This window comes from Cottoperca gobio, chromosome 24 (assembly GCF_900634415.1).
Source record: "Cottoperca gobio chromosome 24, fCotGob3.1, whole genome shotgun sequence".
NCBI classification, from domain to species: domain Eukaryota; kingdom Metazoa; phylum Chordata; class Actinopteri; order Perciformes; family Bovichtidae; genus Cottoperca; species Cottoperca gobio.
Window position 1 is genome coordinate 14,147,317 of NC_041378.1, and position 15,640 is coordinate 14,162,956.

At 41.7% G+C, this 15,640-nt stretch overlaps 1 protein-coding gene across 1 annotated transcript in view; it reads left to right on the forward strand.

The window, feature by feature from the left end:
* The window catches only part of klhl29 (kelch like family member 29), a 199,232-nt gene that overhangs the window by 85,553 nt on the left and 98,039 nt on the right, over window positions 1-15,640 (forward strand). The window contains 2 exon segments of the mRNA XM_029462893.1: window positions 9,556-9,687; window positions 14,518-14,665. Of these exon segments, the coding sequence (XP_029318753.1) occupies window positions 9,556-9,687; window positions 14,518-14,665 (280 nt within the window).

The following is a 15,640-nucleotide window of genomic DNA, read 5'->3' on the forward strand; positions in this document are numbered from 1 at the left end:
ATACATGTGAATGGATCAATAATAATGCATCAACTTTTATATCATTTAAGTCCATTTTTGATAAAAACCAAAGCCCACTGCCACATGTGCACCATACTATGTGTAACGTACTGTAGTTCACCTCTGGCTCTGGGGGCGGTCGACCCCGCTCCACCTCCGGGGACAAAATGACATCTCTCCAGCAGCAGCAGTCACCGTAACCACACCCCACTGCCATAATATCCATTAAAGCCGCTTTAAGTAAATAATACATAGGTTTCCAAACATTATCAGGTAGCGTTGAGTCCTAGTACATCAACCTTAACGTGCTAGCTGTGCACTCTATAGGGCAAGGGACCCTGCTGAAATCAATCTTTGGGGGCAAGACTGATAATAAAGTCAATATTAATATGTCTAGGGCAGGGGTCTTCAACGTCTTCAACAAGGACCCCCAAACTGGCGTAGCGTGGTGCAGGGACCCCCTACTGTAGGTGTGTGTTGCCGCCCTTCGTGAAGTTCAGCGGAGGAGGGAACGTGAACGGCAAAGCAAAAAAAAAATTGTAATAGAAAAAAAAAAGAAAAAAAAAGATTATTATTTCTTATTTTAATTGCTTTATCTACAAACAATTTTGCGACCCCCCCCCCCCCCTTGCAGTACATCCCCCTGTTGAAGACCCCTGTTCTAGGGGATTAAAGACATTGTACGTTTCTTAATTATGCTTTTGTACAGTAATTGTCACAATTAAATGTTGGTCCTTGCACAAGGTTGAAAGTCTAAAGGTCTAATGAATCGACCGTAACACTCTATTAGTATGAAATACCAAGCCAACCTGAAATAAAAGAAATGTGATATTGAATGGCTGACGCATACATATTTTGGCAAAGCCTTCGGTAATACAAACAGACTAGATTTCAGGTGTTGGTCTTTGAGAGTTACTTTTTAAATCACTTTGTACTTACTGTCTGTAGAGCAGATACTTCTCTTGTGAGCTGACCTTTTGAAATAGCTTGAGTATTGAGGATTCTGTCTCCTCTTATTCACTTCCTGGTATAATGTTCCTTTCATCGTGTCCAGTGTCCCTTATTTTATATTATGGTGCCCCTGAAAGATCTAGGTTGAGCTATCATTAACAAGTAAAAAGATTGTTTTTCTCTTTCTGCTGAAGGCACCTACTTATAATGTATTGTGGTCAAAGAAGATGGAAACATTAATATTTATCAGGCGGAAATACAGGGAGAAGAGGAAATGAATAGATGTTTAAATTCAAATCCTTTAAATTTGTATTGAGCAAGGTGAGGATGTGACTAGAAATCTCTTGGTGTGTGACCTGCATATTTTCCTGGTAAATGAGACATGTTAAATGATGTGCCAGAGGGAAAATGGGTCTTTTCAAGCAGCACACACTGTTCCGATCATCACAGATAACCAAGCTGGAAGGCCAGGGACCTAATTTAAGGCTATTTACCATGCGCCAGATTTTCAATGAAGCTGCACTCGGCTGCGGCAACGAGCAAAAAAAAATAGTGAAAACCTGCGAGAGAGAGAGAAAAAGAATTTCAACCTTGCATAGCCCACCAACGCGATCATTTATATTTTGTACAGTTTACAAAAACATCTGTAATTAATCATTTATCCATCTCATCTTGTGATCCTTAGCCGTGAATATTGTGTGAGCTTCTCCTCAGTCTCAGTACTCTGCCATGAAAATGAGGCAATACAGGAAAAGAGGGCCCACTTCGAAAAACAAAGACGTGGGATGTGATTAATTCCAGGGCACATCTTCTGGCTGTATCACCCTTGATTCATTCATCAGACTTGAGCAAGAAAAAGGAACACTGTTTTAATCCTATATCGGCACTAAAGGGGGATTTGTCTCTAAACGAGCACTTGTCGTCACTTCTCAACATGTTTAGGCACGTCGCAGTAGAGGTGTAACAACAAAGATGTTGAACAATGATCTCTGTCATCTATTTTCCTTATTATCGTGGCATTACTTGTGTGTGTCTTATCTTTTTGTCCCTGCTTTCTTGCACATATCCCATTCATAATCATTTTCCATTCAAACGTTCAGATTTCTAATATGAAATGTATGAGTAAAACAAATAAGCGGTGAGTCCTTAAGAGAAATGATAGCATCAGTCGTTTCAGGAAATGCCCAATGAAGACCTCTAGGCCCGATTTATACATTAACATGCGTATTGGGATCCGATCACGTGGATAAGTATGTCAGTTCACACCTGGCATTAGAACACGTCTCCACATGCATCTTGAGGGACTACTTGTTATCGGATCTCACTTCCCAGCTCTTTACTGTATGCAAATAAGCAACGACCAAATGCGTTGTTTTTAACCAGCGGGAAGAAGCAATGCACTCCTGAAATCAATACAATACAGACTGGGCATGTTCCAGGCAAACCAAATTGCCTAACATGTTTGACCCATTCGTAATGAGCTTTTCGAAAAAATGTAAATTTTAAAACCAAGTGTAAAAGACATTGTTATACAGTAGTTGGTTGGATTGGCCAACAAAACATAAGACTGTGACACGGAAGACCATAGTTCGCCTCCTGTTTCCTACAACAGTCGACAACTAGTAACCATGACCACAATTAACCAAGTGGATATTATTCTAACTGTGGCAAAAGTCTCTTAACCTTAACCAAGAACTTACTTTAACCCAAGCCAAGATATTTTCCTAACCCTAACAAAACCGTAGCCATAGCGGTATTCGATCAAAATTATTTTTTTGTTGCAGCAGTGATGTGTACGTGGTTTGGAAGACATTAACAGATAATGTGCCGTTCTGCAGGGCAGTTATAAACTATTAATTTGGTTCTTTAATTTGGAGGACTTGGTGGCTTTTTGCCACACATTTGGTAACCGTTGTTGCAAAGACTTCCTATTTAATTCCCCTTTAAAACTTGCTAATGTCCTATCAAAACAGTATGTTATAAGAGTGTGTGCACATGGTTAAAAGTCAGCTATGAGTACACTGCTTGAAATTGCTCACTGTACTTGCAGTTATTATGTGTCTGTACAGACACTGTGTTTGCCAAAGAGATTTAGGTAAAAGGACTTTCTTTGGCTCTGAAGAGTCACCCCAGGTTGACTAATATCAGCTTTAGGGAAACAAATAAAACAGTCTAATTAAAGCATCCTAATGGCTGCATTATCAAGTTCGGCATAAAACACTAACTGCATGTTGAAGTTGTTGTTGCAGTTATTGCTGGTATTAAAGTCTACTTGACAGTGATAGAGGATGTTGTGTCTGAAACCTTTTCGCCCCCCAAAATTCCTCACCCAGGCTCTTCCCTCCAGTCAGAGTTATGGCATACTTGACTCAGAAGAGATTGCGTACCAATGAGAAATGGCGGGCTCTTTTCTTCTGCTTCTGCACTCAAATATACGGCCTCATTTCATCGGCTTAACGACCTTGTTTAAATGTGCCTAATGACTCTCACTTATGTCCGGGCATGGCCAGTAGATTGTGACTGTTCTCGCAAGCAATGTCCTCTGCATGCACATTGTATATCTCCATTATGAAGCCCGGTCTCTATGGAAAACATAACCTATTTATTGTCTCATCTCTTTGCTTAGGATAAATATTAATATAGTGCAACGACTCCTCGGTTATACAGTGTACAGGTTACACTTTCTGGGGATATTCTGAAGCATCATTTAGCTATGTTGCGGTTTAGTGTTGTGTTTAGTAAATGCCAATAAAAACACCTTGAATACCTCCATTTCATTAGATGTTAAGTGTATATGCTCCTTTGTAGTTCATTGCTTTCTCGGAGTATAGTTTTGACAACTGAACTGAGTGCTGGAAAGGTCACTGAAAGTCAGCTCTTCAAACTTCACAGAGAATACATTGCAAAAGGGAAGTGTTAAATCTATACATCCAGACGTATTGTCACTTATCGCGGTCTGTGTGTCACCCCCCCATGTCATGGCTTGTGATGACTCCTCTGTAACTCCCTTAATGTGCAGTGTGATACTCTCCATTAAAGATCAAAGTGTGAAACCAGCACTTGGCTACTAATTTATGGATCAATTTAAATATAAGACTATGCTTGGCGTCAACACAGATCGATATGTGGACGGGCTTCCTGATGTGGTCATAACCACTGAAGCAGGCCCATTATCAGAGCGCTGTTTTCCAAGACGGACGTAAAGGCACATACAGTGGAATGTGTGACAGGAAATCAATGTTCTCTGATAGGGACTGAAACCTGACAGCTCAATAAGCTTTAGAGGGAAGATGTTCCCTCTTATTCCTCCTCGTCCTCCCCTTCCCACCATAACTGTATCCCATTCCTACAAGGGATTTAACAGCTCAACCCTGCAGACTATTTCAGATTACAAGCTCCTGTCAACAAGTGCACAGGGAAACGGTGTGCAGGGTTGTAAAGGGGAACTAGGAATCTGTATAGAGCACAGACGCTGCTGCTGCCAACAGAGGTGTCTTGAAAGCCTGCCTCCAGTTACATCACTACCTCATTCAGATACAGTAAAGGGGCTGTGCTCACTCCTTGTCAAGAAGAGGGACCTTTAGATAAAACTTTACTCAAAAAATAACTGCAGCAAAATAACTCATATTCGCAGATTTAGCGCCACCCCTTTTTCATGCTGGATAACTTATTTTCAAGAAACTTATGAGCACATTTGTGGTAAAAACCAGATTTAAAGTGCTGCTTTTGTATGATTTTTTGTGGATAAACTTAGTTTTACATATAAAATCAACTAATCCATTAGTTTACAAAAAAAATGTCCTTGGTCGAGGACAGCCCTACTGAAATTGCATATTTTTGGGCAGTGCTTGTTTCGAATATAACTACATGAAATTCAGATATCCAGAATTGTTGAATCCAAGATAGATACTCCATAATCTATACCTCCATAGATTACTAATGATCTCTGTTTTTGAATTGTATAGATCAGTGGGTGTGCGACGTGTCTTATAAGTGAGTTTGAGGCCGAGAGAAAGAAGACACATTGAGCCCCACTTCTTTGCACATTGGTATTCTAGTTTTATATTTGGCTACAGGAACAGTTTTTAGTAACCTGACTCAGCCATGTAAGTGATTAATCATCTAACTCATGAATATTAATGTGGTCTGTCTGTGTCCATGAAGCAGAAACACATTTTCATCTCTTACATTATCACATAACAAACAAGTAAATCGAATAACAAAATTAAATCATTTTATAAATGCCAGAGGGAGTAAATATTGGCCCAAAAATGCATTTCAAGAACGTGTTTTGTAAGTCCTAGTTTTCCCAAATCTTATGTGTGTATGTACCTGATACAAAGATCCAAAGCAAATCTTTGTAAGTGTGCCCATTTCACAGGCACTGTAACTGATGAAATAGATGCTGAACTGTTATTCTCACAAGTTTTGTGGTAAAATGGGGAAGATCACACGGATGTCAACCAGCTAGAGGATTTTCTTCTTGGCACATTTACTGTTTGTTTGATTCTCTGCAATACTGTTAAACATAAGTATATAAGTCTATTGAGTATCCAGTGTGGGAAAAAGGAAAGTATTTATTGACATTCTAAGTACAAAGAGGATGTGTTGTTTTATAGCTGGTATATATTGAATTATTTTATTCTTACAATAGTGATAATAGTCCAGAATCTATGATTATAAGATGTGTTTTGAATGAAAGATGTGTAGTTTCCCAACTATATTCATGCAGACTTCACTTTAGTAACATTGTATTTCCTCCACCCAATTGTGTGCCGTAAAACAGGCAAGGAGACATCAACCCATCTTCAAAAAGATCCTAATTTTACTTGTCAATTGTAGCTTTCGACACAGGACATGGACCTTGAAATTACTTTTGCCATCTCTATAGAACATCATTTGCATTTGAAAAACCCTAAACATTCGAAATCTAAATCAAGAGAAACTCATTCACAGGCAGTTGAATGGCCGTTCGCATTATAAATCCTCCCATGATTCAAGCGAAGGTCTGTTTATCCACCTGCCGCAGTGTAGTTCATGGCTATTTCTCAATTTCTTTAGGAAAGTCCTGGTTCTCTAATGATCCCAGCATGTCTCCCAGCATGTCTCTCCAGTGTATATCTTATGCTTGCGTTGTGTGGACTCCCCACTGTGCTTGCAGGGGTAGAGATCTGCTCTGACCACTTCATCTTGTGGGATAAACCAGTCTTTTAGTCTCCTCTCAAGCCCTGGGGGAGCAGTGCTGGAGCGCCAATACTGGAACCTCAAAGGTGAGATCACTGCCATGGCTTACACATGTGGCTGCCTGTATACTTCTTTAATGTGTCTTCTTGGCTGATAAAGTCTCAGGCCTGAAGTCCATATCCCTGCTCAAATCTTTACTCGTTACTTACATACAATAGATCTGAAGTCAGAATGTTTGTACTTGTGAGGCTAAAATGTCGACTGTTAAAGTACATTTTGTTCCTCTTACCAGAAAATGTTCTCTAGTGAATAAAAAGGATGCAAAAAATTACAGATAGTGAGTGGCTCATAGGCTCACTGGTAATTATATACCTTAGTGGAGTCATGAGGGTTTTTTATTTGACAGTGCTGTAATGCAGATTCTGCTGTACCTCACTTAATACGACTATTTTTAGAAACTCCAATGAAAGGTGATAGGCACTCTGTAGCCAACTGGCGTATTCATTTCAGTGTTCAGAGTTCATCTGAGTGGAGCTGGTCCATTTGGTCATTGTGCTCTCATAATGTTGCAGCACTGCGTCATTAATTAGGCACATTTGCAGCAGATACTGGCCATTGGCAGTGCCTGCATTTTAGTTTAATTACTCACACTTGTAAATCTTGATTAGAGATTTTGCCTTCCAGGTGCTGAGGTGATGTAACACTGTAAAAACGTTTCAGTATGTGCACTTCAGCAGACTAAATCCTATGGATGTGGATGGGATGTTAAACACAATACAGCCTTGTTTACTTTGCTACCATCTGGTTTGAAAAAAGCAATTTCAGAGCTCATATGTGGACATTTTGTCAGAGGATGTGGGCCAGAAACCTGACTGTTCTATACTTGTGGTCCCTATTGACCAAAGGCTGCTTCTTTGTCTGCCAGATCTCTGTGCCCAGCAAAAGTCAATAGGAGGCTCCATAGGATAGAAGCATCCATCTAACTGCTCTGTCAGTTTTATAATCTCTCTTTGTATACTGTAAGTATTAAAACATGGAAAATGCTTCAGTCAAACTCTTGACCATAGACGCTGTTTCTAAATCCTTTCCCCCCATCTCATTAATCTCTCTTTATATACATCAAGGCAAGCAGAAGTCCTATAAAGATGAATCCTTAAAGTTGATCTGTAAACATGTCGTCATTCTTATTGGACTTGTGGGCTTCTGAACTTTACAGAGTTTGATGAAACCTGATCCTGGCTACTGTGTGAAGTGATTGTCTCTCAGGAGTAACATCTCCACTTCCTTTTGATAGTTACTGTTTGAGAACGTGGAGGTGTGTGAACAGAACAGATGGACAATATATAAAGCAGTATTAACGGAGGTGCATAGTTTTTTCTTCCACACTTAAGGTAAGTATTTCCAGGTATTATGTCGAAAACACAGCAGCTGATTATTGACTGTATGAAGTGAAAGAATAAAATATTAATTTAAAGCTATTTAGCCGTCACAATTGCGCACTTATCACATGACACATACCACCACAATCTGTAATGTTAATTTGCCTCAACCCTTCCAGTAAAGACAGGAGCAATAACAAACATTATATAGTTGTCAAGTCGATGTTGAAGCTCTGTATTTCAGAGAGACATGGACATGTTTACAGTATGAACACGGTGGTAATTAAATTATTTTATTCAGACAATGTGCCAAGTTGGAACTAATGTATAAGTATGCATCCACTGCATTTTCTCCCACATTTCCCGGCCCTGCCATATGGTCGTATGGTTTTTGGCCTTTCTGCCAGAACATCCCAGTATTTGGCTTGCAGATTGCACGCGTTGTAAAACGCTCCCTACACTGCACTCTTGGCAAAGTAGATATTGTTTCCCTTCATATTGCAATATCAATATAAATTCAATTTATTCTTTAGCGCTAAATGGCTGTTCGCCCAGTTAACGCTCAATTATTACAGCCACACATGCACTCTGTGCTCTCACACCCAAGGCTACACATCGCACTCATTTTGCCTCTATTTCGACCACAGACAAGAGCTACACAGTCGTCTCTTGGTCTCCAAGGCTGCTGCTGTGACAGGCAGTGGATATTTTGTTCCCCAAACACTCACCACATATCAGGCAGGGTCACAGCCTGCTGCAGAACTGTGTCCCTCACTGTCCCTGCTAGTGCCAACGGAGGGCAATAGGGTTTTCTGACACGCTCTTCTGGGAAGTGTTACCATGACATAAGGACGTCTCCACAGCTCACATGTCCAATCACTAGTCACCCTATCTAAGATGCCTTACCGCCACTGCTCAGTCCCACCGATAAAGCATGTTCACGAAGCCACTTACACTGTCTGCAAGAGAAAAGAAAACACAAGAAAGGGGAGGGCTGAGGTCGGGTTTGGAGGGGCAAGCGCTACAACCTCCGAGCACTCATGGGATATTATGCGGGGTTTCTAGTTCTGCTTTTCCGCTGAAGCTTGTCGGCCTCGCCCCTTCGATTCGATTGTGCCTCTCTTTTCTTTTCTTGAACGTGTGCGTCGAGCCAGGAGCTTGCCGAGCTGTCGGAGTGTCTTAGCTGGAATTTCAGTGAAGTGAAGTCCGTTCCCCTTCAATCGTTTGGCCTGTGGCATGGAATCATAGTCTGTATCCGTAGCCCCTTCTGTGGTGCATCAGTAGCATATATACCCACCAGGCACTTGTGTTGTGTGTTTTCATTATGTTTGTCTCTCGTGCTGCCGGAGATCAGTGTTAAGCATTGGTGCCTGGAAGGATGGGCTTAGTTTGTATTTTCAATTTTTAGTGCGCAAACTGCCAGTCATGAACAGTCAACCCCTTGTAATGGCAGACATTTCTCTTGTGTAAAGTGATATTGCCTCGATGCAGATGGCGACTACAGATATGACATGTTTTTAAACTGCCGTATTTCTTCAAAAAAGAGGCAGGTGTTCTAAATGCTGTCGAGCATTGTTCCGTAGACTCGTGAAAATTAAAATAAACTGAATCAACACTAAGCAACCTTTCTTGACTTCTTTCAGAGTAAATCATTTTGATTCTAACAGATGTTTTCTTTGTAGCCTCCCGATAATATTGGTCCAAAAATAATTTTGAATGGTAAGGAAGTGAATTTTTCAGACACAAGATTTTCTTCTAAATGCTTAAGAAATGCGACACTTTATGCCTATCCGGTGGATATGGCGATTAGCACTACCAGTTCACATTTTAAAGTGCAACACAATCCTGAAAAATCCTGAAAAAAGAAATACTACCCCGCTTGCTCTCAGTCGCTTCAGTACTGCAGCCATCATACTGAATACCTTCTCCTTCTATGGCACTACGCTGTTCGGCATGTTGGAGCACTACTCCATTTTAAGATGGCTGCCAAAAATGGCGCAGTGGTCTTTGTTTTCTCGTGAGATGCTCTGCTATGTTCCAGTCTAATAGATTGGACACAGCCGCCCCGTGGTTCGGCTCCAGCATTCAGCACCACTATGACGGAAGCCCAGAACAAATCCACTTCACATTTAGGTGTCAGCGCGTTGTCATGGAAAAAAGATACCTCTATACAGTAAGTGAATAATGTTTGAAGGAAAATGAGTTGTGCGCTTTTGTACACTCCTTAGCGCTTGCTGGTCAGTTTCGGACCACACTTGGTTAGAGCGTTTGGACAGAGCAGGAGGAGGAACAAGATTTTTTTTTTTCTCTCCATTTTTAGAAAAACTGAAAATGATCTGTCAAAGGCAATGATACGAGGCTATGTGATGGATTGGTTTGTCTTACTCTGCCTCTCAATCTTTCACTGCTTTACTGCCATTTTGTCTCGTTCTTTTCTCTGAGGAAAGCCATTATTTCCATCACTCTCCACATTTCAGCCAAATTCGCTGTATCTGTCCATGCCTGGCCAAAGGGAAGAAAAAGCCATTCTGTTGGAGTTGAATTTCATTTCCTCTCCCGCTCTACTGTGTTTTTTTTATGATTTTGTTCATGGTGCGGGATTACAATGTGATATTATTGTACGGGTACACACGATATAGCAAGACACGGCGGTGACTTCTGTTATTGAAATTTTGACTATAATTACATTTGTGTACATGCATCTCCCCAGAGATAACGTGCTGACTGTGGAGGTGTATTTTTTTTCTGATGCATTTAAATTAAACCATAATGGCAGCTCCACACTGGACCACCAGAAATGCAGAACCATTCCTAGTCCATCCATTGGGAATACATTAAGTGATAAACCTATCAGGAAAACAACTCTCCATTAACAGGCCTGATTATCAGCCAGCTGAACAGTGAACCTCCTCGCCTGCGGTCTGTTATTTTTCCTCTTTTGCGTAAAGAGCTTTGCCACCAGAGGAACACTGAACCTTAAAAGGTAAAACATTATTAACCGGTGTAGCACAGACCTGCATCCTGCACATCTCATTGTGTCTGGCAGTTGTGCTAATGACATTTCACAAGATTAGCTTTTCACTGTGGTATTGTTAGCGGCCTGCTCTGTGTGTGTTTGTGTGAGCCCCTTTCTCCATTAAAGGCCCAAGCCCTCCCTTAACCCCTCTTTCTTCTTCTTTTTCCTCCTTCTCCCGCTGTCTCAAAACCAGCTTTGCTCTCAGTACACCTCTTTTTTCACCCAGACCTGTTATTAAATCTCATAGCAGTTAGTTGATTTGATCAGTGTGTGCTGAAACGTTGTTTACCCCAATGGGCCCTGGGTGTTATAGACATACTCATCCCTCTCTCTCGCTCTTTCTTTCTATTTCTCCCCGAGTCGAGCAATAAAGTAATTTCTCTGGGGAAACTAAAGGCATCTCTTAACTGTACGGGAGCGCTATATGTTCAGGCCTAGGTATACTGGCCCATATCACAAGCACAATAGCTACAACGAGCTGCAGCTTATGCAGAATGTCCATGATGGTAGTTTCCTGTGGAAGCCTGGTGTTCTAAACCGTGTTATTAGAGGATTGAACTGGCGCAATAACTCACCCAGACAAAAGCTGGCTCGAATAAAATGCAAAGGCAAACACAAAGCCATGAGCAAACGTTTTCTGTTTGTTTGGATGTGGATGTTGTGGATAACTCTAAACAATCAAAGCACAGAGCCCTGAATCACCACAAGGCCCCTCCTATATGTACCCACAGCAGATGGTGGCCAGTGGCAGGATGTTCTGGTAGGCACATTAATACTGCCTACTATTGCGCGATGGCAGAGAGCACAAAATGACAGATGTCAGCGTTCGCCATGTCCAAGAAAATAGCTGATACGCCAGCCAGAATCAGACTGCTGTCTCTGCTGCCCGGACGGAAGAAGACATATATTTAGGCCTGACGCGTCTTGATTTTATCTTCCTCTCTTCAATACACTGATTCTGGCATGTCCGCAACAGTCAGATGTTTGAGAAGGGGGAAAGATCCTTTTAGTTTTGCTGTGTGTGCATGTGTGTGCTCATGTGTATCTGCACGTGTGATTATGCGGGAGGAACAGATGGATAGCTGCTTCAAATTCTGAAAAAGGCTTTACAGGGCAACTCGGATGAAAATTGACCGTATACCGTATTTAACATTATCGCTTGTACACCTTTTCATTATGGCTGAAACTAAAGATTGTTTTCAGTATTGATTAATCTGCCGATTATTATCTTGATTAATCGTTTGTTTTATAAAATATATAAAATGTCCGTCCAAGGGGATGTCTTTAAATGGTTTGTTAATTGTTTTGTCAGTCCAAAACCCAAAGATATTCAGTTATATATGATATAAATATCCTTATTTGAGAGGATGCAGCATTTTCTCACGTTTCTGCATCAAAAGGTCATATATTCTATCAAATAACAAATCCGTTATAATCAAAAGGTCGAGAAGAACCTCTTATGTGTGCATGCAGTTAAACATGCAGATTCACATGCATACTGTGTGAGCATGTGCGGTCAGACGTGATATCACCTGTGTGTGTTTTTATGCAAGTTCCGCACTCCGCACTTGCAGTATGTGGTCCATATGCACGGATGTTTGAAAAGCTTCCCCCCCCCCCAGCCAGCTTGACGACAAACACAGAATGGCTTGGCACGACTCGAAAATTATTTATCTGGCTCCCCTCCTCCGCTCCAGCATGGTTTTTGTCGAGTCAGAGGAAACCATCTGCTGCCCGGTGATAATGGGCGGCCAGGGAGGATGGGACTGGAAATAGGGAGAGCAAATAAAATTTAGAGAAAATGACAGGCGATGTCCCAGAACCTCCAGTCCCTTCCCTCCTACCTGCAGCAAGTCTGCCATCTTAATAAACATCCCGTCTGATATTTCCGTATGTGTGTATGTGTGCGCCTGTGTGTGCACCTGCTGTGTGTGTGTGTGTGCGATTGTGTGCCTGCGTACTCGTGTTTCCAGTGTGTGTGTGTATTTCAGATCTAACCTTGATCATTTTCAACTCAGGATTGTTCCTGAGCCGAGCTGATGTGCTGTCAATGTGATGGCGCTGACTAAGAAACTTTTTTTTTTTTTCATTTTTCCTGGTGCACTGTGACAGCTGAATTGCCTTTCAGCATAAGAAATCTTTCCTGTTTTTTCCCTCTGTTTTGAGTAAATGGGTGGGAGTATTAATGAGAGAATATTATGAGGCAGGTGCAGGGCCAAAGCAAAGTAAGAGTCAACGCTGCGAGTTAATGAGGAGTTGCCTGTATATAGGGGAAGGTAAAGCATGGCTGGAGAGGAATACAGTAAAGCACAGCGCGAACGAGGAAACACTCTCATTAAAACAAATAGTGGCTATAGAAAACAACTCCTCACCTTGAAAATGGTCCAACATTTTCCCTCCTCGATTCTCCAGGGCTCTCGGATGGAATTGAGCGCTTAGGGCCTTCTCTGAGTAAACCATTTCAGTTTTCTCTTGTCTGAAGTCGACAGGTGGAGCTGGACAAAAAGACCTGACAGCCCTTCTCGCCCTAAACCCAGCTTCTTTCTCTCACTCCATCACTCTGTTTTCTACTTTGCCTTGAGATGTTTCTCTTCGCAGTTTTTTTTTTCTCCTTCTGCCCCAAGCACTTACAAACTGTCAGATAACTTTCAGTATGAATTTATCAAGAAAGTGACACTCATTGAACCTGTCTGCTATTGTGAAGTTGTTTATTACAGAGCTACAGAGATGTTGGGCTGCATCAATACCATGTAATGTCTTTAAGTGTTACAGTGAAGCTGTGATAAATCCATGTTAAAGCAGGGAGCGGGAATCTTCCTGAAATGGGATCTATATGATATGTAAAGCTGCACATTAATTCACTGCGGACCGAATTGTTTGGATTGCATTTTGTCGCGGTCCAGTCAGCCCTCTGTTGGGCTTTGTCGACACAGCTGTTGGAATGCATGATGGCGTGCTTGATAAAGTGGATGCCGGGTCAGGGAGGATAATGGAATTGAGGGATGGAGGGAGGATTGGAGGGATCAGCCAGGGGAACACAGGAGGGGCTTGGTGACCAGGTCTTTTCTATTAACTTGGGAGGCTGGCTGGGTCGGGCAGGGGAATCAGACTTGGCCCTTTCCTCTCCAGTGCCTGGTTGTTAGACCGAGCGTCCAAGCTGCAGACAGGGAGAGGCGAATATTGCTCAGGGGTCCAGTGGTGATTGACCCGGTGCTTTCATCAGCCTGGGCTTGCCTGATAACATTTCTTACCCTCCTACCAGAGCAAAATATTAAAGTTGTGGCTGCAAAGAAAGGCTTAAAGAACTCTTAGGCTTGTTTGGTGAAGTTGCATTGGATGTACACACACACACACACACACACACACACACACACACGTCACCTAGCTTTTCATTTTCTTTTTTGAAATTACATTTTTCTTTTCTCTCATCCCTGCCAAAGGATTTCTTTCTATTTACTCTATTTGTCATATTTGTGTTCAGAATACTATTATCTCACTTGACTGAACACAATGTTTAATTCATTGCAAAATTAAGATATACAAAGTCTCAGGGGGAAGGATCTGAATTTGAATGTAGCCAACACTAGAAAGTTAATTGTTATTAGTATATAAAAAGAAAAATACTGGTCTTTCTGCAAATACTCTTGAGGCTGTGTACAAGATTTTCCTGACCCTGTTCCCGTTATGCTGTATATAGGCTGTAATCAGCACTCACTGCTAATTATATGCCATGCTCCATCATCACAGCTCACTTCAAGACCTTAACAAAACAGTTTGATGGCTGTGATTTGTTGCTTTTTTTCAGTCAATTAAATGTAACATGGTATTTAAACCAAAGCTGTTGATAAAATAGATGTTTAGGGTCATTTACATCAAGCTGATGGGATTCAAAGATCAGGCGATTGTGTTCCTATTCTTACACATTCCGTTTTCTTTTCTCATATTAAGCTCTAATCAGTGATGTTGTTTGTCATTGCTGTGACGCAGGTCTCCGGTCTGTCTCCTGGAGACAGCCAGAGCCCAGGACTGCTGCTGGCTCCGGGGGTGAGGTGGGGACAGACGCCCATCAACCAGCTCACACCCTGGGATACAGATGAGCCCCCTGCCAAGCAACATCGAGACAGCGAGCCCACTGGTAATGAATCACACGCGCATCACATTTACATACACGTATGCATACGTACTGACAGACACATCTACTGGTACCACCTGATGTAAGTTTTTCATGTATACGCCTTCACAGCAGCAGATGTATGCATGTACACGGACCACTCGCATGCACACACGCTTATGTGTTACATCCCAGACAGCTCTGGCCGGCTACACAGGCATCTAATTATCATGAGACATCTTGGCTGCTTTGCCCTACATAAAAGACATGCTTGCCTTCACAACATGCATATTTTACATACACAATCATGCATAATTAACATCCACAAACCCCATCTTTACATAAACTAGCTCACCATTTTACCATGTATAATTATAGGAATGTCGGTGTGATATCCAGAAGTAAAAGAACGGGGGAAAAGTGTAAATCCATGTTGCACCTCCACAGCCTTCCAGTCCTCCTCCACCTTCAATCTGCTCTCATTTTATTGTCCTTGTTAACGTTATAGTGGCACTAAGTGAAGCTGATTTAGTTTAAATCTATGTAGCCAAAAGTCCTCCAACTGATCTCCACCTGGTTTAATTTAGATGGCGACCTTATTCTCTTCATGCCCTCTTTACGACGTGTACAGAACAACAGTTGCACAGCAGCGAAACGCGCAGCCCCGACATTAACGAGTTAAGCCAATGTTTAAGTTTTTTACTCTTATTGTAATGAACTCACCCAGAATGGCTCTGCCCTAGAGCAGTTAATTTCCTTCCATCGCTCGGCTGGCCTCTGCCTCCTGCTCATCACAAATGTGTCTCATTTAGGAATAATACTGGCACTGGGTTGTTCCAGTGGAAATTCCAGCTCACCAAATCCAGATTGTAGACAGCTGCTACTCAGTGGTGGCAAAAGCATCATGCTCGGAACATGTTTCAGGCCCTGCTACTGCCTCTGCAGATCCTCCTAATTATTATTTGCATATTTTACATATGGATTCAATCGTGGATTAAT